General features: G+C 38.4%; 1 protein-coding gene across 2 annotated transcripts in view; it reads left to right on the top strand.

The window, feature by feature from the left end:
* Positions 1-27,797, top strand: part of MEIS1 (Meis homeobox 1) — a 129,170-nt gene that overhangs the window by 58,282 nt on the left and 43,091 nt on the right. For both annotated transcript variants that reach the window (XM_032806538.2, XM_032806537.2), the window contains exon 8: positions 10,170-10,315. In XM_032806538.2, the coding sequence (XP_032662429.1) occupies positions 10,170-10,315 (146 nt within the window). The remainder of the gene's footprint in view (positions 1-10,169; positions 10,316-27,797) is intronic.

The raw sequence follows: 27,797 nt of genomic DNA, 5'->3' as shown, positions 1-27,797 counted from the left end.
TTCCAAGAGCTAACCATCCTTTCTTTAAAGCATGCTCAAGCTTCTCTGGTACAGGAAGTGAGAGAAGTTTGTGGTCCATTCTGACTGCAATTTACCAGCAATAGATCTGTTTCGGTTATAAGTGTTTGTTTTGTAGCCTTGTTTATAAAAATGGAAAGAGTTTCTGTTCAGCTTTTTGTCCTATTTGGAAGGGATCTGAGCATAAGATATAAGTACTTCTGACTCTCTAGTTCAGAGGCTTCGAACTCTCCCTTTGACACTGTTTTTACTCTGCACCCTTGAACAAGTCACTTAAGTGCCAGTTCTGTCACTTTAACTCGTGTTGCAAACAATCCAACTGGGTAAGGATCATACTCTCAGGCCCTTAATTATTCTTAATCAGTTTCCATATCTGTGAAATGGAGGTACTAAAATAATAACTAGCTACCATATGTGAGAAGGCTGTGATGAAGATTAGTTAGCCTTTGTGTGGTGTTTTTTTTCAAAAATTGGCTAAGTGTTAACATTTTTTTTTGTTGCATTTCTTATTCTTGTAAATGTTTACTATAATTTTAAAAGCAGCCATCTTTCCTGAAATACTAGATTAAGAGGTAGATGTTTGAGTTTATAGTTTGCCTAAGCAAGCGGCAGTACCTGTGGGCAAAAGGAACTTTGTCTAAAGCTTCTGGGGGAATGAGAGGCTTGCAGTGGCAACAGCTACAAATGAGGCTCTAATTGTCAAAAGAGAAAAAGCTGTGTGAGTTTGCTTTTGTATTTCCCTTTATTAGCAGCATGGTCTGACAAGTGTGCCTGGGCCAATTGTATGTGTAGTAACACCTTAAGAGTGATGGTTATCATCTGTTTTCTTTTATTCGGTTTTATTTTTCATTATCAGATTTCATTGATGGATGAGGGAAAATAAAAACCAAGATGCTGTATACAAACAAGAAAAAAGGGGGCCAGATACTATTGCATATTAGTGAGATTCTTGCATACCTCCAAGCAATACTGTGGGCTCAACAATGGGCGTGCCTTCTGGCTGGCAAACAGCAGATCCCCTGTGTGTGCTGACTGATGAGACAAAGAGGGGTTATCCGAAGTATCTGCACTCCAGGGCCAGAGGACCTGTTAGTCTCCACTGATTTACGGCAGTCATCTCTAGAGCTGGTCAAATCCAGTGAGAAATTCTGATATTTTATCATTTGTTTTCATCTTCAATCAGGGACAGGTTGAAATGCCAAAATATTTCATGTAGCAGAAAGACCTGCCACTTTCTCTTGAAATGAATTGTTTCAACATTCCCAAATTTTGGCTCATTTTGACATGAATGTGTGTCTCACTGAGCTGCCATGGTGTCTCATGGGAGTTGTAGTTCAGTTGCCTCATGCTACAGTTCTCCTCTAAATCTCCCATGGTGCCCTGCAGCAATTCAACGAGTGGCAGCTCAGGCAAACACAGAGTAATGCTGAGCTGACTCCAAACAAAACATTTTAGTTAATTTGACAAACCCAAATGTTTTTATTTGCTGTCAAATCAAAATGAAATATTTTGTTTTGATTTTTTTACCTACCGAAAATCAAAATTTTGTGGCAAAATTGAAATTTGACGGTTGCATTTTTTGTCATAAACAGTTTCGACAGAAAATTCCTGAGCATCTCTGGTTATCGCCCTCTCAGACTGGAGGAAGCAGTGCAAAATCGTTTGCTTCCTATCTCTTTTGGCAGGGTGCAGGACGAAGGCAGCCTTGCTGAGGGAATGTGACCTATGATAACATGTGGTTGGGAGAAATTACTCCCACAAATAAAGTGACCAATAGGCTATAACTGGGATGCTCTCCTCTTTGCTTTGGGCCTCCTGCATCCATTTAGGTTAAGCCACAAGTCAGGTGTCCTACAAACTGTGTAAAATGCACAGATAGGCCCTTCCCCCAACTGGGCCCAATCCTCAGCTGGTGTGGAGTCATGTTGATTTACACTAGCGGAGGTTCTGGACCATTTTTACTAGCTACATACATTTCGGCAGACTGTCATGGTAGTGTGATTCTGAAGACGTGCTCCTTTGCTGCTTCATATGCTCCCAGTTTGTAACCTGTGCGTAAGCACAAATCAAATCAAAATTCAGGCCAAAATATTTTTATGTCCAGTAGATAGTCTGTTTCCTTCTTGTTGACAACATGATAGGCCAGCTTCTCAGCTAATGTGCTACAAGGTTTTTTTAAAGTAACACATCTGAACAAAAGTGTGTAACTTTTTTCATATTGAATCAATTTTTTCTCAACAAGTGTTATAACATTTATACTAGATTTTAGTTAAAAGATTTTTCTAAGATCCTTTGACTCTTCTTGGTTAAAACAGCATATTTTTCTTGTTTAACCAGGTACTTTTCTTTCTATGCAGTATTTATTCTTACAACTGCCCAAAGTAAGCTTCTGGTTTTTGGCAGGAGAAAGTTGTTGGCTTTCCATTAAATTAATTGCTTTCTTTTTAATATTTAACACAGAGTATAGATACATAACTCTCAAAATATCGTGCAACTTGTCCATAATACTGGACTTTCCTGGACTCCATTAAGAAGTTGTACTACATTTTGCAGATTTTTTTTTCCTTGATGTTTAGCTATAAAAACTGCTGAATGGATGAAAATGAGTAAAATCTGTGTTTCTTCCCTATCATCAATGCTGTTTTTACTCTTTGTGTAGACAGCTAATTTGCTGGTTGTTTGCCTGAGGGGAATTCAAGTAAAAAAGGAGGATCAAGTTACTAGAAAAAGGTGCTCCTGTCTCTAAAGAACAAAGTACAATGATTCAAGAAGAAAAAACTTTGAAAATTTGTCAAATGCCAGAGTGTAATTTATACCTGGCCAGGTTACACCATATATGAATATTTGTGTAGGATATTTTTGCAACTGTTTTCTTTAGTAACTTTTAAATATGGATACTATCTGTGACTGGCAATCCCCTGCTGTTTGTGTCATGGTCTGAATCCTTGCATGAAAAATGTGATGCACCTCTTTAAGATATACCTGCAAACCCAAACATACTGTGTTTGTGCATTGCTTTTGCTCATTTTCAGCCTTTTTTGTTCCTCATTATCTCTTCTAATTAAATATGTTGACAAGCCTGTTCCTTAACTACCAGTAATTTGTCCCTCATTGCAAAGGGTGCTCTAAATTCACCCTGACCCCAAACATCCATTGTTGTAAGTCTTTTGGGGCTGGATCCAAAGCCTAATGTAGTCCATGTGATTCTTCCTATTTATTTCAGCAGGGATTGAATTGTGCATCAGAAATAACTATTTGTGAAATTTAAGTGACAGGAAATGTTGTTTACAATAAAGAAATCCCACAGTCACTTTAACCTTTCTACACTACTGTTTTTCTTGTCTTCCCTGTTTTCACTTCTAGTCTCATGTTTGGGTGTTGGCAAGTTGAGAGAGTGTCACAATGCGGGAATGTTACTTATTTAAAAAAAAAAACATAAACGTGATTGTTGTGAAAGCTGCCAGATTGACAGGCCTGTCACGTGAAACCTTCTATTTCAGCACAGAACAGGTACAGCATGGATGATGGCTGTGCAAGCATCATGCCAATGTGTGTCAACCTTCTTCGGGAGTGGGTGGGTGCTTCAGTCTTCATATTCATTCACTCCTCAGATTTTAGTGCCAGTTAGAGGGGGAACATCTGTCCTCTGGAATTAGACCAGTAACCTATTTCTCAGAGGCGTCTGAAAAACTCTCATTTAGAAATGACTTGTGGTCACTACTTTCCTGGGTTCAAATTTGAATGGGTGGTCCACATGGTCTATACTCCCCAGCTCCAGCCAATCCAAGTACAGTAGCAGTAAAGGTCTGATAGAGTAGTTCCGTCTGTCCCAATCTCGATTTACAGCATCTTCAGGCCTGCCCCTTCTCAAAGCTGAGAGTCTCTGGCTCTCATTGAGTTCACTGGAAGCCGTGTTAAAGATGCGATCCATCTTACAGGAAAATCTCAATATTTAGTATGATTGGGCCCTTTATAGTGCAGGTGTGAAAGCAGCAAATTGGTGGCTAACATACAATACATAGATGCCCCTTACTGAAATAAGAAAGATGAGTGAATAGTGCAAATATCATGAAAGGTGCTTGTAATTAACCCTTCCTATGTAAGTTTGAAAAACGTTGTTTTGATGCTATTTAAAATCTCTCTGGAACATTATACTAGCTTAAATTATTCATTAACAAACAAGTCTTTCCAGTGCAATCCGATACAAAAACATCATTTTGATGTCTACTGAACTTCCTAGAATGCCTTTTACTGTGAACTTGTCTTGATTATATGGACATCAGTTTTGACTGTGGAAAAAGATTCCAGTATACCTAAGATCAGGAATGATTACCAAAAGGCTTATGTTCTTGTTTGGGATGCAAGAGGAAAAAACCGACAGAGCTGTAAATAAATGGTTAAAAGATAAATATTCTACTTAGAGAATTTGAAGTATCTCATAATAAAAATAGTCAGAAGTAAAGGGGAGCACATACATGAATGTTCTTTTTTAATTTTTACTTTGTATTGAGTTTAAAAAGACAACATTATCTACAGGACTATGAATGAAGAGAAGCTGTGTGTTTATTGTTTCACTGGAACAATGTCGCTCTAATACAAAATCCAATATAGTCTCTGGCCAGAACAGATATTTTTATTGTATTAGATTATTAAGCACAAAAATATGCAAAACTAACTTACTCTAAGAGATAGAAACAGCCACTAACGTGAAAGATTTGAAAAAACTAAAAGTTAAATTTAGGGCGCTCTCGTTATTTTAAAGGACATTGGCTTAGTCCCATGTTAATGGTGTCTTCCAGTTCCGACTGCACTTAAACGTTGCTGAGAGTATTTTCCAGTGCTATTGGGTACATTTCTTTCACATTTCTTCAGTGAACTCCTTAAAGTGGTGGATTTAGATTCTTATCTAAAAGTAGATTGTAAAAGCTGGACCCTGGAATATAGACTCCATCCTGCTATTTGGTTGTGCAAGTTCCAGTGCTGTCTAATTTTTCAGACTTGTAGCAAAGCTATTTCCCCCCCAGCAATTTTAATCTAATTTAACCAGTATAATCCCCCTGAATAACACCTCTTTAAAATGTTCAAAATGTTTAGCTCTTGAGCAAAGATTGGAATGTAGCCTTTTAAGAAGAAGAAGTGTTCTTGTAATGGAAAAAATATTAATATTTTTAAAGCAAATTTGATCATACGCCTGTTACTTAGAGTGAAATAGCAACTTACTGCATAAGATTGTGTATTGTGAAAATATTTTCGGGGAGTAGTGTAGTTCTTGATTTGTCTTAGAAGCTATAATTAACTTTTAAGACAATTAATGAGGTTTCCATAGCCTAAAAAAAGTTGGTTAGAAAATTAACTCCTTTTCCAAGTGTATTTAGAAAAAATTGTGTAGAATGAGCCATATTTTTCTGGCCTTGTTCATGCAAATAATCCACTAACATGAGTAATGCAAGCAGGATTTGGCCCACTATGTGTAACTATATGAATGTGTATGAAGTATAAATTATGGCCAACATTTCTCAATTTAGGTACTTGAAGTTAAGTTCCTAATCTCTGAATTGGACCCATTGTGCAAAGACTTAGTCACATGCTTAACTTTACGCGTATGAGTAGCTCCACTGAACTCAACAGGACTACTGTGATGTATAAAGTCATTCATGTGCAAATGTTTGTGGGATTGGGATCTTAGACACCTAAAGAGAAGTTGTCCTGATTTTTCCAAGGTGCTGAGTATCTGCAGCTTCTATTCAAACGAATTGGAGAAAGGATATTCAGTACGTTTGCAGATTTGGATAATTTTTATTTAGAGCCTAAATATGGATTTAGGAGCTTAATTTCAGGCTTCTATGTTTGAAAATTTGTCCTAGGCCTAATATATTTAATGAAAAGGTATACTTCCTATCTTTTAATATTGCAGGAGGATCTTTTTTGGCTCATTCTAAAACTAGGAAAAATTGTTTAGACTTGTCATGTGATTTTTGTGGCTGCAGCACATCATTATTATGAATGAATGAATGAATGCAAGCGCGTATATAAAGTACCTATTTTGCCAACAAATGTCTATAACTGATCACCCATAAACACCAGGAATAATTGCTTGCTATGGGATTGTTACAAAGTTTGTTGCCTTTTTGCTGCTTCTGTCTACCCATTTTGGGGTGTGGAGGAAGGGGAAAGAAGGGAAGCTGGAGGAAGAGAATGTGTCTGGGGGGTGTGGGGCGAGGTTGACCTGAATGAGAAGAACCCCTGCTGACATGGCCAGTCTGACCCATTGAATGGTCTGAATACAATAAATGCTGCATTATCTTTTCTTGAAAGGAACAAGATAGCACAGCCTAAATGCCTGGGTGTGCTTAAATAGGGAACTCTGGGCCGTTTGAGTTGAGTGTGTTTGAAATCTGAGCTCTCTGACAGCCTGGGAGCTGCCACAGGTCACCTGCCTTACTCCATAGGGATAGGCCCAGGTCTCACAAGAAATTGTCCATGGACGAATTGTAGTACAAATTCCTTTCTTTGTTGGTTGGCCTCTTTCACTAGACCATGGCCTATAAAATTTTGTAAAAACAATTCTTAAATATTATTTGAAAGGGCAAATGGCCATGCTGAAAGGTTTGACAGTTTGACATATAGTGTATGGTTATGATAGCTTGGAAACTGAAATGTGGAGCCAAGACTCTCCTTATGCTTGTTATAGGCTTGGTGTTTTTTAAGTAGTGTCTAGTTGCTGTGCAGAGTTCCTTTGCTCCTAGCAATTTGACAGGCAATGAGTCTGCTTCAGTGATCTTAAATCCTTTTAGACTAATTTGTGAGAGAGCAGAAAAACAGCTAGCACCTTTTGGATTCAGTGTTCAAAAATAGAGAATCAGGTATTGCCAATTAAACTGCCATTTCAAACAATCATATCAAGACAGATTACTTTAAATTCCTCTGATAATGTCATGCAATGCCTAAAGAGAAAGCAACTGGGAGTTTCTCTGCAGACAAAAGGATTTGAGTGGTCCAAACTGATCAGTGACTAAGGCAGAGGTAGTGTGAACCAGATTTCTGCATTAAAATGTTGCATATGTGCAACACGAATGCAAGCAGTGTGCATACTCTTCCCTGAATAGCCAAAGGCCATTTTAAAGAGCTTCTGGCCCCTCAGTCACTGGCCTACTAGTTAATTGCCACACGGGCTTTGTGACACATGGGCAGATAATATGACATTTTCAGTTTCTGTCACTAGCAAACGCCACAACGTTGCTTGCACTAGTTGCTAAGAAGCTGTCAGAAGCCATTAGCAGTTGGCTAAAGTTGCCCAATGGCATTTCCTCATGGCATCAGCAAAACGAGCATAAATCATCCTGTGGAGCCTACTGCTATACTAATGAGGCTGTAAGCTTGTTTATGGACTAGCATCATTTTTATGATTATTTCCACCTTTTCAGTTCGCCTTCATTTGGCGGTAGGAGAAGTCAACTTCAGGAATGAAGTCACTGCTGACATTTTACAAATGTGGTTCATAGCTGCTACCATGTGGTTGGTCAGTAGTTCTTCAAGTTTGGTTAGTGATGTTAAAAAAAAAAAATAGGGAAAAAAAGGAAAGAAATTCTCTGGAGACCTCATAGAGGTGACTGTATCAAATTACAGAGTGAATGGAAATGTTAAAAAACACAATTGACCATTTAGACTTTCCTCTGAGGTTTAGTCTTTACAGGATCAATTTTCAATTTAAAAAAGTCGAAGAAGTTAAACAATTTATTTAAAATATATGAAAGTATTTGCTTTTAGAATAGTTTGTTGCTTTATTATCCACTTCCCCCTTTCACCTTCCCTAACTTGTGTCGGACAGGACTAGAGTTTATTATTTTAGGCTTTTCTGAACATGCACCAGTATTTATACTGGATTGAAAGCATTTGCTTCCAATGAAAATCTTGTCTTAGATTACAACCCAGCAGTGTAATTTCCCTCCCAGATGGGAGTAAAGTAGCTATATTTGCCTAAAAACAGTAGGAAGAACAAACTGTGCATTAAGCCAAGGCTGTTTTTGGCTTGAGCTAATGATGTAACAGAAACCTTTTATTTGGGATAGGTCACTGCTAGGGATTGAAGGAGGTGATCTGGCTCTCGCTTGAAAGGTTTCTCCATTGTATCTACATAAGTCTTCACTTAAAAAATTCTGTTCCTAATGCTTCTGCTTTCATACAGCAGAAATAAACAGGAAAGGTTCTGGGGAGTGTTATACATGGAATGCAGAAAGCTTTTCCTCTCCTAATGGAGTATATAATTCAGGTGCCCTGAAGGCATGCTTTCAGGAATTCTTTTGCCTGAGGTAATGGGAAGCTCAGGCTGCTTTAAGGCCTTGATTATCTATTGATGCACAAAGCTGGAAAAAAGTCATCTCCGTTGGATTATAGTACATATTTCCATAAATTATCAATGAATTCTCTTCTAGTCAGGCACTAGGCATTGCCTACTAAATTAATCTGAAGGGGGTTAGAAATGGATAGAAAGTATGTTTTAAAAATAGCGGTAAAACAATCATAGGGAGGTGGTGAAAGACAGTGTCATTAGGTTAGAAGCTTTTCATTTTTAATCAATGAACATGTAATATTTTTCTTTCCCTTGCTCTTGTCTCACAGATAGAAAGTGGATTAGCCCATGGAAATTTTAAATGCTGTTGAGTTGTTTCCTTTGCTCATGTTTCTTTTATGAATTATTATTTTATATGGTGAATTGCTTCTCTGTATAAAAGCCCTTTTTTTCTTTTGCCTTTTTTTTTTTTTTTAATATAACCTACTGAGCTTTCAAAGAATTTATCAGCCAAAGGTATCTGGACTCATCATGAGGATCTTGTCTTATAAATATGAATATTCAAGTCTAGTCTTGCATTAAATACACACAATCAGTCATAAGGACATCTACAAATTCACTACAGTCAGTAGTAAAATATATAAAAATGTAAAATACTGAAAATATAAAACTGTCACTTTTTTTAGTTAAGTTCTACATAATGTATCACAATTTTGACAGTCCAAAACCCATCTTTTGTTTTTTATTCCTAACAGGACAGAGTTAAACTCTTGATTCAGCTCAGTTCAGTTCAGTTTATTTTCTTGATCATTCTTGCCTTAGGGTGTAGAGAATACTTGCCTAATTGCATCACAACTCAGCACTTATCATAAAAGTACTATCCTTGGAAGCTATGATACATCATTCAATCCACATGTGGGGAATGAAGAGAATAAATCACTATATGGATTTGTTTATGAACTACTTTTTGGGGTTTAAACAAAAATGGTGCACTGATTGACCAGGCACTCTAAACCATTGTTTTTCTCTGCACAGTAGGCCACTATTCACCACAGACAAAAGCCACTGCTGTCCAGTTTTATACTCCCATAGATGAGCTGCTAATTTGACGAGTTTGAGGCCCTCTCTACGTTAAGGAAATTTGCGCTGGATCAATGTAATGACATTGGTGCAAACACCTAATGTAGATGTGGTGCACCAGGGAGGGTTGACATACTACATTGGTATAAGTGTAGTTAACCCAGCATGAATTTATTTGGGCTGAGATTTTTAACAGCATCTCAGGAGATTAGGTGAAAGTGAATGTGAGTCGGGCATCTAGCTGCTTTGAAAATTCCAGTCTGAATATAGATAGAACCTCAATCTTACTATTGTCGCTTTGAACTTGGGTAGAGGATCAAATGGTGCAAGAGATTTGCCAGCAAGCTGACGCTTAATTTGAACTTTGTATCTCAGAGTGGAACATGGCATGTGGGCTGCTGCATGTTAAGGTGACATAACATCATCAATACATTGCAAGCCACAATTTGAGTCAAACACTATTTGCCTGATCTGTAAACACAGAGAGATTTCTGTGAAGGTAATGAAGAGACTTTCACTCCTCCACCTTGGCAAGCAGGGTGCTTAATTCACTTTTTTTTGTTGCTGTGCTGAATCAAATGAGAGAAATGGCTATCTCATTCTTATAGTTGTTCAGAATAAACCAGAATTTGGCTGAGAGGGTTTATTTTCTCCCCCTCCCCAGGAATTACAGCGCAAAAGAATTTATATCCCATTTAAATATTCATATACCCCAAAGTCAGGCTTTGACTGAAGTATCTAAAGATAGCATAAGTCAAAATTTGATTCACTATATTTACAGGTGACGGCTTGGACAACAGTGTAGCTTCCCCCAGCACAGGTGATGATGATGATCCAGATAAGGACAAAAAGCGACATAAAAAGCGTGGCATCTTTCCCAAAGTAGCCACAAATATCATGAGGGCATGGCTGTTCCAGCATCTAACAGTAAGTGAACTCTAGATCACATTTGTGAAATGAACATGGAAAATGTCATGGTCGTGGTAGTAGTAGACAAAAATATTTAATAACATGTTACTGACAGGCAGTTCAGGGTGCTTTTCCAATTGTGTCTTTACATCATTTGCTAGATGCCAAGAGAGAGAGTATTTATAGTATATCTTTGTTTTTGTTGCTTTTAGCTCTTTGGTTTGAGTGCAGTTGTTAACAGGAGGTCATCGGAAAGTGTGGTAGATCTTACAGTAATAACATTAGACCAATCCTGCCCTTGCTCACATGGCTGCAACTCCTATTGACCTCAGTGTGAGTTGCTGCTTTGTAGAGGAGAGCAGAGTTTGGCCCATTGTTCTGTGTTCTGGAGAACCTCAGAGAATCAATTAGGGGGAAAAAACCAAAGCTTTTATTCAGATCTGTGTCAGAGATCACAGATTTCCTATCAGAGAGAGGTCGGAGTGTATCTGCTGTAATGGAAGAGCATCATTTTTAATTTGTTTGAGACTTTCTCAGTCCCAGAGTGTAAGTTATCACTGTATTTAATATCACAAAGCTGGGGGGGGGGGAGAATGTACAGTTATTTGTTGCCACAGTAACTATATTTATTTCTGTGATTAGAAATAAAAACTATAGGCAGGTGCATTGGGTTGAGCTTTAGGCTGCTGCTTTCATTAATGATGTACAGTGTCTGTCAAACCTTCGGTTGTTACCTGGCAGTCAGACATTTCTAGTGCCATCCCTTTTTGGAGCCAAATTATGGCTTCCATATGGTGAAGCATCACCATGTGTTCATTCACGTGGGATTTAGGCCCGCAGACTGAAATCCTCCAACACACCCTTTGAGTAATGGAAGAATGAGGCCCAAACGAGGTATATGATATTAAAGTACATCCCCACTTCTGATCTCACACTGCATCAATGATCCACTCTCTCCCCTGCCTATCATTGGGTTAGGGGTAAAATAAGAAGCCAATCAACTCACTCAACCACAATGGGTTTCTGCCAAATTAGTAAATATCAATTAATGCTTCTTCTTGTCATCCCTGCTTCCTTCCCTGTGCCAAATAACGAGATCCTGGATGTCTGACAAAACTGTATCAGGCAGGGAATTCTTTCCTCCCTACACCATCCTGAACTGCTATAAATGAACCTTCATCCCTGATCACACTTGCTCAATCCCAGATAGGTCCTTAGACACCTCCCAGTTGATCTCCCTTACTGGCACAGTCCACACCAACAGGTATAGTGGCACCATGCTATCCCTGTATCAAAAGCATCTTAGGCCAGGTTGAAGACTTAGGTTGAAGTTACTTTACAAATGAAAAGGGAATGCTTAACCCCCATTACAAGGCTGTTTTCTCACCAGATATACAATGAGAATCTGGCAGGCCCAGATGCCACTCAGTGACATACAATGTTTCAGGCAACTGACACCAAAGTATTCTGCAAATAGCCAATGGATACACTCAATCTTGGCCCTTAAGTCTAGTGACATTCTAATCCTCATACCAGCCTGACATCTCTGCACCAGCTGGCTGATGCAATGGCTGCCAATTTCTTTCCTACACTCCAAGACTGGAGAGAGACACTGTGGCAACTCTGCAGTTACAATGGAAACAATTACAACGCACAACCAAACTCAGACCAGCCCCTACGCTTCCTGCTTGAACTGTCTTATATCTGAGGTGCTCTAAGAAATATTTATTATTTATATTATCAATATTTATTTCCAGAAGCACAGACAATGTGCTAAGTGCTTTCCAAACTTGGGCAATGGGTGTGAATGGTGCATTGCAGATATAAGACAATTGCTTTGCTGCAAGGTGCTTACTATAACAACTAGACTGCCACTAGTTGGTGGCAAGTACATCCTGGAGTAATGCCAGTGAAGTAACCTCCTCAATCTACAGAGTGAAGGCAGTAATCTCCAGGACCAGTGCAATAAAGGGAATGCTCCTTCTCCAGCATAGCATTGAACTGAAATCTAATTAAAAATCCACCGTCCCTGCGGAGGAGGAGCCAAACCACAGTTAGTTGTGTTGTAATTAACAAACGCTTAATGAAGACCCTCCTTATCCATACATTTGTGTAGCATCGTGCTGGCTTGAGACTTGCCTAATCAGTCTTGTAAAACTGTAAAGGATCACCCTCCTTCCTTTCAGCAACTGCAGGTAGTTCATTGTTATAGCCAAGTCAAATCAGCTCCAGGTGGATCATGGACAATTCTCCAATACAAAAAAAACTTGAAAAGTTTGCCCGGAGAAGCAGACATTTTAGGCTCTCTAGAGCACATTATGGTTAATAGCAGACTAAGAATACAAAGTTACCAAAACATGGTCATACATGGTAAGGAGGTGTCTTTATACTCTGGAAGGCTACATACAGCTTTGGCCTGTCCCTCCACCAGTGAAAGCACTAGAGAACATCTGCATTTAAATGGATGACTGATCACGTATGTGCAGAAAAAATTCAGTGAAGTTTATGTTGATATTCTGGAAAGAGATGATGTTAACTGGACTAGGGCTGTAGATTGCTGCATGACACACTGCTTCTGACATGCCACATTAGAGACAACAGAAAAAACCGAGAATACAGTCCAGTAGCAATTTCAGGTATTTGGGGCAACTGATCTTTCTACCGGTTCAAACACCGTCAGATGCCTAGGTCCTGTAAGAGCACGCATTATGGAAGGCTCCCCTACTTGCTTCCTGGGAATGAAACAGACAATGCCAGCGTTTCTGTGATTTATATCCCTGTAAGTTAGGTAGATACCTTAGGATGATGATGCCCACAAATCGCGTCATTCTGTGGGATTGCCTTGACTGGGATTAGTAATATGCATGAAGGACCTGATTGCTAATGAATTTCCAGGCCCAAGTCAGAACTGGGAAAAATTTGGAAGTGTAACATCCCCGTCCAGCTTATAAAACTTCTGGCCATCTAATGTCTGCTTGATGCATCAATCCTCTATAAACGTGCACACCAGAACCATTGCCTCCCCAGTGCATTGGACTCTCCTTACAGATAAGAGTACTATACTCATTCAATCCTCTCTCAAGAAAAGATCTCAAAACTGCAGGTCGCTTCCTTTCCTTGAAAAGACAGATGAAATGGTGGGCAATTAACACAAACAGCCACCAGGAAGAATCAAAAAGCATGAGCCAGAATGGTGACGCAAGGTTCAGGTGCTCCAGAAGAGAAAGCAGTTTACTGTTGGCTAACTTTACATGCCTCAGGTGCATATTGCACTGATCTTTGAGCTGTTGTATGTCATCAGCTGACGGACAAATGAATCAAGTTCATTACTAAGGAATGTGAGAGAGGAAGAGAGGCCTCTCTGTCCTTTTTCATTTAAGGGTACCTGTCTTACCAGCCAGGCCTGAAATATCAGGAGACACTGACAGTCCCCAGATTTCTGGTTACTAACGCAGAACCTTTGAACATTCTGCAACTCAAGACTCACTGATTACAGTCCATCTGAGAAAGGAACTAAACTTCTTGAAAACTATGTAAGAAACAGTACAGCCTATAGGCATGGTTCTGTCAGAATAAATTGGAAATTAGAATCCATAAAGAAAAAAATACTCCTTTTAGAAGGCTAGACTCCAAAGGCTTTGCCATCGTAATGTAGGTTCAGTGTTTAAAGACCAGATGCACCGCAAGCCCCACTGGCATCTGCAGGATCACTTTATCCCACAGCTGGGCGAGAGATGCTCCTATAGGAAAAAGTGTCACACCTTGTTAGGCTCGAAGAAATGCCTGGTGGGGAAAGGGGTGGAACTAATGACAATGATCCAGCTGCTTGACCCATTGCCAGGCCTGGCACTGTATTTTGAATGGACTGTATGTGCAGCATCCAGGGCAGGAAAAAATGGGAGGGAATATATCCCCAAATCTCATTCCTGCCTTACCTGCCTCATCCTCATGAGTTCAACAAATAAATTCTGGTAACTTAGCATGGGCAGTAAGGAGACAGATTCCCACCTGAGAATCATGTGGCAAAAGCTGGCCTAGGAGAGGATGTAAGACCCAGACCCACAATCAGAGCTTGCCATAGGGGTGGGAGGGTTGAGCCATTGCCCAGGTTGCCTGGCTCAGGGGGGTGCTGTGCTGGTACCTCCCACCCACCTGACCCACTGACAGCCAATGGGGCTTAGAGGCAGCTAGGCACGTGCGGCAGTGTCTGGAGAGGGTGGATGGACTGAGCTGCAGGAGGGTAGCTGAACCGGCCAGATAACTCCTGCGAAGCCGGGGTGCCCCTCTTCCCCTGCCATCTGCAGCCACTGCTGCTCCTGCCTCCCCTCCCCCGCGTGTCCATGGAGCCACCCCTGGCCAAGCTGCTCAGGTGCTGGAGCCTGCCTCCTGTCCACTGTGCAGAGTGGGGCATAGTGGTGAGGGGTCACTGGTGTCGGGGTGTCCCTCTTCCCTCACCCTTGTACCCAGTCTCCACTGAGCTGGGGTGGGTAGTCAGGGGCTGCATTTCTGTGCTGTTGCCTCTAGGTCTGACTTTGGTTCTGCCAGGGCTGCTGTTCAGCCTCCTAAATGCTCTGCTTAAAGAGACAGCATGCTGACACGCTTACTCAGGCACACTGTCTCCAAAACACACATTCTCTCTCTTTCTCTCTCACACATGTCGTAGTTGTTACTTCTTAATACTTCCTGTTGAAATGCACAAGGTACATATATTCTCTATTTTTATTCTTTCAAAGTTCGTTAAGGATTACAGTGCTGTTAGTTTAGTTTTTTGATTGGTTTGTGAATCTCATAATTTTATTTTTCTTATTCTTAAATTTTAATTCTTTGAGTAGTGAGTTTTAAAATGCCTAACCTGTCCTGCTTGGAGTAATTGTCTTTTGTAGGTGACAAATCTGAGGAATTGTCACAGATTGAAGTGTCACTAGAGAATGTTTTGAAATTAATTGATAAACTTAACAGTAACAAGTCACCATGACCAGATGGCATTCACCCAAGAGTTCTGAAAGAACTCAAATATAAAATCACAGAACTATTAACTATAGTTTGTAACCTGTCCTTTAAATCAGATTCTGTAACAATGACTGGAAGATTGTAACGCCAATATTTAAAAAGGGCTCTAGAGGTGATCCCGGCAATTACAGACCAGTAAGTCTAATGTCAGTACCGGGCAAATTAGTTGAAACAATAGTAAAGAATAAAACTGTCAGACACATAGAAGAACATAAATTGTTGGGCAAAAGCCAGCATGGTTTCTGTAAAGGGAAATCATGTCTTACTAATCTATTAGAAGTTCTTTGAAGGGGTCAACAAACATGTGGACATAGTGTACTTAGATTTCCAGAAAGCCTTTGACAAGGTCCCTCACCAAAGGCTCTTACTTAAATTAAGTTGTCATAAGTGGGAAGATCCTTTCATGAATTGAGAACTGGTTAAAAGATAGGGAACAAAAAGTAGGAATAAATGGTAAATTTTCAGAATGGAGAGGAGTAACTAGTGGTGTTCCCCAAGGGTCAGTCCTAGGACCAACCCTATTCAACTTATTCATAAATGATCTAAAGGGTAAAACAGTGATGTGGCAAAGTTTGCAGATGATACTAAACTTCTCAAGATAGTTATTCGACCAAAGGAAATGGTGAAGAACTCAAAAAAATCTCTCAAAACTAAGTGATTGGGAACAAAATAGCAAATGAAATGTAATGTGATAAGTGTAAAGTAATGCACATTGGGAAAAATAACCCCAACTATACATACAATATGATGGGGTCTAATTTAGCTACAACTAATCAGGAAAGAGATCTTGGAGTCATCATGGGTAGTTCTCTGAAGACGTCCACACAGTGTGCAGCAGCAGTCAAAAAAGCAAACAGGATGTTCAGAATCATTAAAATGGGGATATAGAATAAGATAGAGAATATCTTATTGCCCTTATATAAATCCATGCTACGCCCACATCTTGAATACTGCATACAGATGTGGCCTCCTCATCTCAAAAAAGATATACTGGGATTAGAAAAGGTTCAGAGAAAGGCAACTAAAATGATTGGTAACAGGGGGTAGCCATGTTAGTCTGTATCCACAAAAACAACAAGGAGTCCGGTGGCACCTTAAAGAGGTGAGTAGAAAACCTCACTTCTTCAGTTGCAGGTTTTTTACCCATGAAAGCTTATGTCCAAATAAATCTGTTAGTCTTTAAGGTGCCACCGGACTCCTTGTTGTTAAAATGATTAGGAGTTTGGAATGGGTCCCATATGAGGAGAGATTAAAGAGGCTAGGATGTTTCAGCTTGGAAAAGAGGAGACTGGGGGGAGATATGATAGAGGTATAAAATCGTGAGTGGTGTGGAGAAAATGTAAATTACTTTTCCTTATTCTTGTTCCTATAGTATAAGAACTAGGGGTGACCAAATAAAATTAATGGGCATCTGGTTTAAAACAAATAAAAGGAAGTTCTTCACACAGCACAGTCAACCTGTGGAACTCCTTGCCTGAGGAGATTGTGAAGGCTAGGACTATAACAGCGTTTAAAAGAGAACTAAATACATTTATGGAGTTAAGTCCATTAATGGCTATTAGCCAGGATGGATAAGGAATGGTGTCCCTAACCTCTGTTTGTTAGAGGGTGGAGATGGATGGCAGGAGAGAGATCACTCGATCATTACCTGTTAGGTTCACTCCCTCTGGAACACCTGGCACTGGTCACTGTTGGTAGGATACTGGGCTGGATGGATCTTTGGTCTAACCCGGTATGGCCACTATTATGTTCTTATGTACTTTTATTAACATATTGTGCTTTTGTCTTGCCATTCATTATTTAAAGGGGTACAATCAAATAATAGTATCCTTCTATAATATAAATTTAACTTTTATGCACCTTAGAAATTCCAGTTTAAAAAAGATTAGCTAAACATATAAATTTAGACACTTTGCAGCTGAAGGTCACTTATTTTCAAATGGTATTTGTAGTTATATCTGTAAAATAACTTAAAATTTGTATGAGAATAGGTGCAGTTCCAAATCCGATGCTAATAGGAATGATGGAGTCAAATGTAGTGAGTCATGAACATGATTGTGATCGGTAAACATAAGTGCCAAAATAATTAGAAAAATAAATTCCTGATTTCAATAAAGAGAAAAATAAACCTTAATCATCTATGTTAAAATTAAGTAAATATCTTTTTAGTGGAGTGAAAAACAATTGACTAAAATAAAGTTGGATAATGGCAATAATGCAGAAGTGTGTCTATTAGAGAAAGTAAGTCAATGTTATTAATATTTATTTATCTCTCCTAAAGATAGTGAACAAAGTATCAAACTTGTGTTTCTGATATATGTGTTTAAAACTCCAGAACTGATACCTCAAGGTTTGGGATTTGGGAATATCTTGCTGTATTATCTCCTGATTGTTCTAAACTTACATATAAACTAAAAATAAGTCTTGAAGTGGTGTTTGTATATATGTTTTCTTTCTTTATATAGGAATTAGATCCAGTGCTTCTGTCAGCTAATTTCTAAATTATGTGGCGAAAAGCTTGTTTTCTCAGGTTTAAAATAGCATTGGATTTTTCTTTTTTTGGGAATGTTAGTGATGCAATCTAATTTTTTTTTAATTCATTTTCCCAACTATTGCAATTTCTTTAATAAAACAAAGTGAAAAAAGTTAGGGAGGCTGTATTTTTCAGTGGATACAGCCCTGGACTAGGAATCAGATCTTCGTTCTGTCCTCAGTTCTGGTACTGACTTGCAGCAAATCATTTAACTTCTCTGTGTTTTAATTTCCCCATCTGTAAAATGGAGTGATGATACTTACCTGTAGAGATTTATAGATGAAAAGTGCTATATAAGTACTAAGCACATTCCATTGGTAGCAATATAAAAAACCAGCATTCTAATTGGCTGGTGTCAATTCCTAATTGGACTAAAAGAATAGGAGTACTTGTGGCACCTTAGAGACTAACAAATTTATTTCAGTATGAGCTTTAGTGAGCTACAGCTCACTTCTCAAATAACTTTTTTCAAAGATAAAAACTTTCTTTCAATTATTAACATTAATGCCACATCAGTGACAGGGAATCAAGTGATCTAGACAGTAATTGCTGAGTTTCGTACTAATGATTAGTGGTTGGAATGATTTACAAGAAATATAGAACTAATACAGTCTTCAGAAAATGTATAGATTGGTTTTAATTTACTCTATGCAGTTATTACATTAAAAAAAATTAAGTCGTCTGTGTACAGACAGGAACCCCCTTTTCTAATATTTGCCCTTAAATTCTCATTTTCCACATAAAAGTAAACTCTCTCTCTTTGTTGAACCCCCCCCCCATCTCCCATTAAGGCTTTAACTCCTTGAATGCCATATTTGTACAGTACTCTCAGAGCAGTGTCATTCAGCAATCCCCATTATTTTCATTGATGCAGCAGGACAGACTTGGTATATGTCCAAAGGCCACACACATGCTGTCTTCTCTGGTTGTAGACTGTGCATTCAGGGACACCCAGGGGGATAAATTAATCCAGATTGGCTGCTGCTATTATTTTTAGCATAGAGAAAAATCAGGACACCAGTAGATAAATGCTATTAAAAATAGTGACCACCCTGGGAGCTTAAAACTAAATATTTTTAGCCACTGTTACTCTGACGATGGTGCTTACTTTTTATTAAAACTCTGCACTGGAACAGGTGGCCAATTTTGCTGTTAGTTAGGCAAAACATATCTGTGACCCTTGTAATTTACATAAGTGAGCATGCTAAATTGTCTCACATACATCACAATTTACATAAAATCTGCTATAAAATTGTAAAACAGTCCAAGAAGCTGCATATCACCCAAAAGCTGGTGCATTATGGCAAAGTAGGTGGAACATACCCAAACAGTAGGGGCTCCAAAAACAGTAAATGTTTCAACCAAAATAAGGCTGGGATTTGGGTGAGTTCTTCTGATTGCATGGCAGAGTGTTTGTCTCAAGCCTGATGTTCTGTCAAAACATCACGGTGTTATAGCTAAAACTCAGCAAGTTTGATCAAAACATTTTTTTGTGATACAATACATGACAAGATTTTGTGGGCCCCAAATTCTGTATCTGAGAGCAATTAATGTGCAAGGATTGTATTATGACATCAGTTTTTAAGCAGAACTCCTCATTTAAATAAATGACTTCAAGTGAGGTTTGCAGAAAGATCTGTATAAATGTAATTGTGACAAAGGCAGGTGTAATTTCTACTTTAACCCTGGACATAGTTAGCCCAAGTCTTTCCTTGATCCCATCAGTCCCTCCTTTCTCAGCTTTAAATTGTGTTTTAAAATCAGTTAAAAAAATGTTTCATCCACTCCTTGAATCTAGTCATGAACAATGCTCTCTATCCTTTAAATCAGCGATAATTTAAAATGTTGGAATTCAAAACCTAATTTTATTTGGGGGATTATGCAATGTAATTGGTTTGGTTCTGTGATGAGTATTTGATGATCTACACATTCATCATGTAATCAGGCAAAAAAAACCCCATAAAATTATAATCCCAAAAGATGTTTAATAACAATTTAAACTATTGAAGACTTTGTTTAAACCCATTAGGGGATTATAAACTACATTTTTTTTTAATGGTGCCAAGAGGTAAATTCTAGGACTTCAAACACCTTTTTAAAAACAAATTACCATGATCTAAAATATGAATGAGCCAAGGATTTGCTCAAAGTAAACCCTGTCATTTAATCAGACTTCTTAATTTTTTTTAAAACATCATTTGCAAGAATTTTCTAAAGAGTTTGTTTTACTGAAATGGCAGAATAGACAAAATACTTACTGGGATTTGCTGTCTGTTGAGTGAAAAGGAAGTTTTCCCCATGGCTATATCTAGGTTTTGAATCTTAATTAATAACCCTGATACATTTGTAAAAAATGGAAAATATACAAATAAAATAAATGCTTTTTAGCAATGATTTTATTTTGCAGAAAGTACTTATTAGAAAGAGACTTTTGTTTTAGATTATTGTAAGGTTAAGTTTGTGATTAGAATTAGATCAGTTAAGGAGCATATGTCATACCATGATGTTTTTCTTTCTGGTGATATTATTCTAACATTAAAAATACCCAATCATGTCATATTGCTTAAATTTAATATATTTCACATTTTTTTTGGTTACTTTGCAAGCTTTAACTACTTTTTACATTCACAGTTAAAGCAGGCTCTGTTTCAAGTCTTTTCTGGTTGCTGTTCAGCCCCATATGATGTACAGTTTTGCAGAGATGCAAATATGGTTAATGTGCCTCTCAGACTATGTGTAGGTCCATCCAGAATGTGTTACGTTTTTGGATAGAGGCAGTAGTCACAGCACATGGAAGCACATATTGGCCCACTGACAGCATAAAAAGGGCAAGGACTGACTAAAACCAGAAATCTTCTTTATGTTCTCCTCCTCTTCAGAAGAATTGGTTGGAAATATTAGAAGGAAACAGGGCAATTTAAATTAACTCTTCCTAACTTCATCCTGCACAGCTGATGTTTGACTATGGCAAAATACCATAGATCTCATGGAGTTTGCCAACATGACAGTTATAGTTCAACACAGACTCAGATACTTTTTCTTGTTTCTCCAAACATGTGTCTTCTCTTTCACTTAATTTTATTGTGGACAATGCAATAAAATGTTTTGTAAGCCTTCCTAGTGGCAGGTGTCCAGGATTCATGGATGAGGAAGGCATCTTTAACTAAGAGGATGGCACGATGAACCCAATCTTCCTTCGCAGGTTGAGAGTCAGCGTTTCATATTAAGGAATGAAAATTATCCTGAAGATCTGTTGACGTACTCTCCAGCAAAGAATATGAACCTGAGTAGAAGGCTGCGGAAGATAAAAAGAACCAGGATTCAAATAGCTGCATGCAAATTAATGTTTTGACATCACAACTGCTACACAGTTTGTATAGAGATAGTCTGGCAAAAGCTTGACCACTTTAATCTTCCCCAAAACTGTTGTTTTTGACTTGCTCTCCACCCAAAGAATTATTCCGCCTGATGATGGAGGGATAGCTCAATGGTTTGAGCATTGGCCTGCTATACTCAGGGTTGTAAGTTCAACTCTTGAGGGGGCCATTTGGTGGGGATTAAGTTGGGAATCAGTCCTGCTTTGAGCAGGGGGTTGGACTAGATGACCTCGTGAAGTCCCTTCCAACCCTGACAGTCTATGATTTGAGATGGCTGAAAAGACTTAAGCTTTGCCATGTTTAGTTGAAGCTGCTTTTGTTGCAGCCTAGTTGCTGATGTCCTCCAACTGTCATTCTTTCATGTTCACTGCCTAGATAGAGCTCTCATAGGCTAGATGAATCTTGGATTCAATCACAGATTCCCTGTTTTGAAAGACAACACATTCTATATTGTTGTTCCTGATCTGAGCTAAATTGTCCCTGCAAAGGAAAACATGGTATTGACTGTTTTTTGGCTAATGCTGGGTCATAAATGAGAAGTTCTAGTCAGCTGATTGTGAATGGATTCCTCCACTGATCGCTCCCCTCTGCAAACAGACACTCCTCTGCCTGTACCCTACCAAGCCAATAGGCTGGTATCATTCTCTATAATCTCATCTTTTCTCAGGTTTCCATCATTTGGGGCACAAAGGAAATTTCTGTGACTTCTGATTAAAACAACATATTATCCAAACTGCCTGACCTATAATATCTGTCTCTAGCTCCGCATGACCTCTGAAAGCATTTTGGTTGAAGCCAAAACCTATCCAGTAGACCAACTAGATTTTTTTTTCAAAGAGAAATCCTTTCCCATGAGTCCTGTCTTACTTTGTTGCAGATTCTTTCCCACCTCCTGGCTTGTAGCCATTGTAATATGTGTGTGAAAACCACCATAAAGTCAAAGAATTTCAATTCCTCAGAAGCCAATGAAACATATTATTTTATAGTTTTTTGAAAAAATCCAAATCTTCTAAGAATTGAAGGAAAACTGAAAAAAGGAACTTTGAATATGCATCAAATGTTAAAATTACACTTGCTTTGATTGTACTTGAACACCTTTTGTGGTCTATTTTCAGAAACAACTTTACTATGAGCAGTATTTGCAGAAATACAATATTGGAGTGAACATTGGAAAATGTTCATGGAAAGCAGTCTCTTTTTTTAATGTACTGTAATAATTCACACAGGAGACCTGATTCTTGAGTTAACCTCATCCAATAAAGTGAAAGAAACATATAATGTGACCGCCTGTATCTGTCCAGTCAAAACTACCTGAAATTCAAGTACCAAACATTTTTGGGGAGGGGAAAAATCATGCCAACAAATTTCAGATTCAAAATTATTCACAGGAATATTTTGGTGAATTTTGAATAACCGATACATTAAAGGAAATTGGAATATTGTGGCAAATAATTTGCAAACAAGAAACGAGGCAAAATTCATTGGCTAAATTTATTAGTTGTTCGTTAGTGATCTGTGATGGGATGTTAGATGGGGTGGGATCTGAGTTACTACAGAGAATTCTTTCCTAGGTGCTGGCTGGTGAGTCTTTCCCACATGCTCAGGGTTTAACTGATCGCCATATTCAGAGTCGGGAAGGAATTTTCCTCCAGGGAAGATTGGCAGACGCCCTGGAGGTTTCTCACCTTCCTCTGAGCATGGGGCATGGGTCACTTGCTGGAGGATTCTCTGCACCTTGAAGTCTTTAAACCACGATTTGAGGACTTCAATAACTCAGACATAGGTTAGGGGTTTGTTACGGGAGTGGGTGGGTGAGATTCTGTGGCCTGCATTGTGCAGGAGGTCAGACTAGATGATCAAAATGGTCCCTTCTGACCTTAAAGTCTATGAGCCTAGTTCATCCTCTAACACAGCTTCTACAACAGAGAGTTCTTGAAGGCATCTGCATTGCTCTTCAGACACAAATGACATATCTATGTAAATTTTGAGCCTGAAGCTCCTGGTTCCTGGGGTGATTATCAATTTTTAAGAAGTTTCATGAAGCACCTGTGTAAGCTAATAAGAGGCTTAATCTGGTCAGGTGAAAGTGCCGAAGTGCGCTGCCCCAGAAGGATTAGGCATGGTAATCTGCCATGTAAAATAAGCTCGCTCTCTGTCTCTCTCTCTCTTTTTCTTTTTAAACCGGGCCAGATTCAGAAGTGATACACAAAGTTGTGCGAGTTAGACTCCTGTGCCCTAGTTTAGACTCCTCTATGCCTGCTTACATCAGCTGTATCCATGTCTATGGGGATCGAAGATATTATAATGTACACTTTCTTCCAGCTCTTCAGTGTAAGTTAAAACAGGATGGGGACTGCTTTAACTTGCATCTTTTTACAAGACCTGGTCAGAAAATATTTTGGAGTTTTTTCCCCTCTGCCGAGAATGTTGACTTTTTGTTGGAAAACAGAAATGTTTTCAGGTTTTTGACAAGAAGGTGAGTTTTTCCACAGAAAGCCAAAAAAAAAAAAATCCAAAAATTTGTTTTATTCTTTGTATTTATAGTCAAAAACCCAGCTTCAGTGAAAAGTTTTTGACCAGCCCTACTATTTACACCTTCCAGTTCCTCACCATGTAAATGACACCAATTTTGAATCCCTTACATAAAGAAAGAATATAAATAGGACTAACAAAGTCTGTTGGTGTACAGTGATCTAATTTATCCCACCTTGCACCTGGACTTCCCAATTTGGAACAATAGTCTTTTTTTTTTTTTTTAAATAAAGGATTCCCTTCACTTTCAGTAGCATGTTACCATTTCAGTAAAGTAGGTTCTAGAAGATTTATTGCTGGATCTTTCCTCTTATAAACAGGAGATTGCCCAGAGAAGTATGCTTCAAACTATTCTTTTCTTTATTAGTGATAAACCACTTTTTGTTATGAGATAGACAATATTAACATAGTGAAATAATTCAGATTTTTTTTAAAAAAAACAAAGCATTTATTTATAATGTACATAAATAAAACATTGTGAGGGAGCCTAACATAGGGAAAAAATGGAGTTGTGGAGCCAAACGTGATCATGCTTGAAATGGCTTTGGAAAATAATAGATTTCAAAAATTTCCTAAAAGTGGGGTAAGGAGGCAGTGTCTGATGTCAGGAGACTCCTTCGGTCCACAACATTCTCTCAAGACAGCAGTGATGAAATGGAACAATCCATGACTGGAAGAGCTGCGAGCTGTATGATTCACGTCAGCTAAATTCTGCCAGACTTTTGGGGTCTCTGGCTAATGATTGTATTCACAGTGGAACTGAACATACCCTAATTCTAGATGGCTTTGGATAATTAGAAGACCCCCTGATTGAGTTTTAGTGCTTACCTGCCATGAGCACAGAAGGGATACTGACTTTGCATCGTACCTGGACAGTTGCAGAAGAGAAGAAAAACCTAGATACAACCGTCAGGTTTTGCTACCCCAGACTTTGGACCCCCTTAAGTGTATATAGGATTTGGACCTTAAAGCCAAATAGTTCCTTCCTTAAGATTTTTTTTCTGCCATCTGGCAGGTAAGCCTGAGAGCTACGTCTCTAGTTTGTCTTATGAAGATACAGAAAACTGTGAAGATACAATTGTTCACCAAGCTGAAATCCAGCTATATTTTCTTCAGTGCAGCAGGCTGTAACCCTGGAGGGTTATTAACCACGGCTTTGGGGTAGGATCATTTTAAAGCTGATAATAACTAGAATCTTAGTATTCTTATGAATAAAATATAATTTTAGTAATGTTTTCATAAACAGTAGTAATGGTAGCATTCTAGTAAACAGTGGTATTAGTCACATCAAAATTGCACCACATTGGCTTTTAAATTACTCCACCTGTCTGTATGAATAGAATTTTCAGTGTAGAAGCGCACAGACAGCTGCCGCTAATGTTTTCTTGTCCCTGGGCAGATAATGCTGGCAAATCTACATGCATAAAGGACTGGTTTGTGATGTAAAATGGTACCTGACCTACTGGCTCCAGTGCTACAAAAGCAATGGCTTTAATTACAAATGGCGGTGTTTAGTTTTGTACACGTTTATGTAAAAATGTAACCTCTAGTTCATGTGCCCTGGCAATGTGACACTCATGGCAATGATTTTCAAAATAATTTTTGTTCTTTATTTTTAAATGAGAATCCTGTCTTTTTAAGATTCAGATAATTAGTAAGGGGAGGCCCAAATGCCTTCTAGTTCCATTGGCTTCTCAGCACCATCCAGAGTTGGGCCCTATATGAAGTAGGAATTGTATGTATTGTATAGTATAAAGTTTTGATTAGATTTTTTATTAGATTTATTGTTCTTTACATAAAATTGGTATAATACAATGGCTCTTAGAGTTTAGCAGCCAAATTCTGCCCTGAATTATACCCTGTAAAAACCCCTTTGCAGTTGATGGGACTACATGGAATGTAAATCAGGGCATAATCTGGCCCTACCAGTGCTGTAGCAGGCAGTCATGTGTTACATAGGAGAGATGTTTTAAGCTCTATTAATTGTAGGACAGAGCAACAGGGAGGAGATTTGCAGGATGCTAACCACTCTAGGTTATTAACAAAACATTTGTGATATTGTCCCATAAAACACATGCATCCACTGTTGCAGTTCTTACGTTGTTGATATTAGTTTAAATTATATGTTTGAATAGATTATAAGGCTCCGGGCTTCTGATTTTCAGAAGTGCAAGTTGCTTGCTGTAGAAATACACAAGGACTTCAGAGGGTTAAAGGATGTAACGGTGTCATTAAAAATACAGCTTGCCAATGAGCTATTTTGTGAGAATGGTATAAATATGAGATACACTTGTCTGGCTCATTTGCAAGCATTCTTTTTGACTTCTTTCACACAACTGGTGTTTTTGTGTTTAATTTAACAAGAAATGAGTAGTAAATGAAAGCTGCTGCCTGAAATCCCACTGTGAGCGTGTTTTGCACTTGGCTCCCCAGTGAAAAGGCAATTTGTGAAATTATGTGATAGAGTAATTAGATGGAGCCAGGGCTTCTGATTGTTGCCATGCTTATGTGGCAAAGGTTTGCTGGGGGATAAAATACGGATTATTACCCTGGCAAGTTGGCTCAAAGCTTCTTCATTTATTTGTAAACAGAATATTTAGTGACCACATAGGAAGTAGCTGTAATCACCAGCTCGTAAAGAAACCACAGCAGAGCTTTTGGATTTTTACAGAGTGCTCATGTAAAATTTAAGCTGGGAGGCAGAATCCCTGTTAATGTAATTAGGATCTAATTTACCACCCTTTGCACACAGATGTAATAATGTCTAGATACTTATTCTATCTTTAAGCACATTACATGTACCTCAGTGCAGCAGCTATTGAACAAAAACAGGTGTGAGCACTTTTCAGATTCATTTTTATACTGTAAACATACAGCGATTTAAGGAGTAATATTTACCAAAAATAAGGGGAAAGAATGTCTGCAAATGAGGCAGTAATGGACAGTTGCCCTTTATGTACTGATGGATTTCTCAATGGTTAAGTAAATTAAAGCGAATGCTAGAAAAATCAATAGGCTTGCAGAGTCTTGGTTGTGCCTCATGGACTTCAGGACAGAATGACAGATGTGGTGCATATGACCCATTTAAGTATTAATGCTTGGGAAATTGCCTCTGCGTGCAAGGTTATAGGCCTAGAAATATTGTTATATTAAATTACAGACAATAATATTTTTAAGTATATGTGGAATTTTTGTTTCAGTTTAGTTGTTCTTATATGTTACATTTGTCCTGGAAGATTAGTTGCTTCTACGGTACGATACATCTGTTTTGAAAATTCATTGCATGAACATTTTTTTTATAAACCTGCAATTGAAAAGCAAGTGTGTTGCCTGCTGAAGGGATATAGTGAATGTGTTAACCAATAAATATAAGTGAGTCTGAATTAAGAATAATTAAAAGATGGCTTTCCACATGTCTGAAGAGTTTATGCAATACATGGAACAAAGACACTAAATCAGATTATTCTGTATGACTCTAAACACAAAACAAGATATGAATTGAAATATATGCTAAAAAGGGCAAAAGTTAATCACGGAGGGCTATAGCTTGCTCACCTTACTCATGTGAGTACTCTCATTGATATCAGTCGGGTGACTTATATAAGTAAGGTGAGCAGGAACTGACCTTGAGTGAGAATCTTCTAAACAGAGATGCAGTTCAGATAGAGTGACTAGGTAGAATACCTCTAAATGTGAGTGTCTTGTTGTCAAAGACTTTGTCACTTCTGGAATGACTTCTAGGTATGACAGCAGGGAAGTAGACAAAGTTATCGGTCCTGCTTGTGCAGTCTCTTGGAAGAATAATGTAAAACTGTGGTGGCACCACTGATGCAATGGTGAAGACAGAACAGAATGTTTAGGGGGAGATCCATTGACAGGCTCACATGCAATACCAATTATACTGTGTTCCTCCCAAATCTCTTCGTCCGAGCAAGTAGCAGTGTATGGAATTTTGTATACAGATATAATATAAATATTAAATACAGTTTTAGATCATCACAGTATGTTGCATGCCTATTGTTAACATTCTTCCAAAGAAAATGAACAG

This window comes from Chelonoidis abingdonii, chromosome 3 (genome assembly GCF_003597395.2).
Source record: "Chelonoidis abingdonii isolate Lonesome George chromosome 3, CheloAbing_2.0, whole genome shotgun sequence".
Taxonomy (NCBI): domain Eukaryota; kingdom Metazoa; phylum Chordata; order Testudines; family Testudinidae; genus Chelonoidis; species Chelonoidis abingdonii.
Note: the sequence above shows the minus strand (reverse complement) of the source record. Positions and strands in the feature narration are given on the sequence as shown.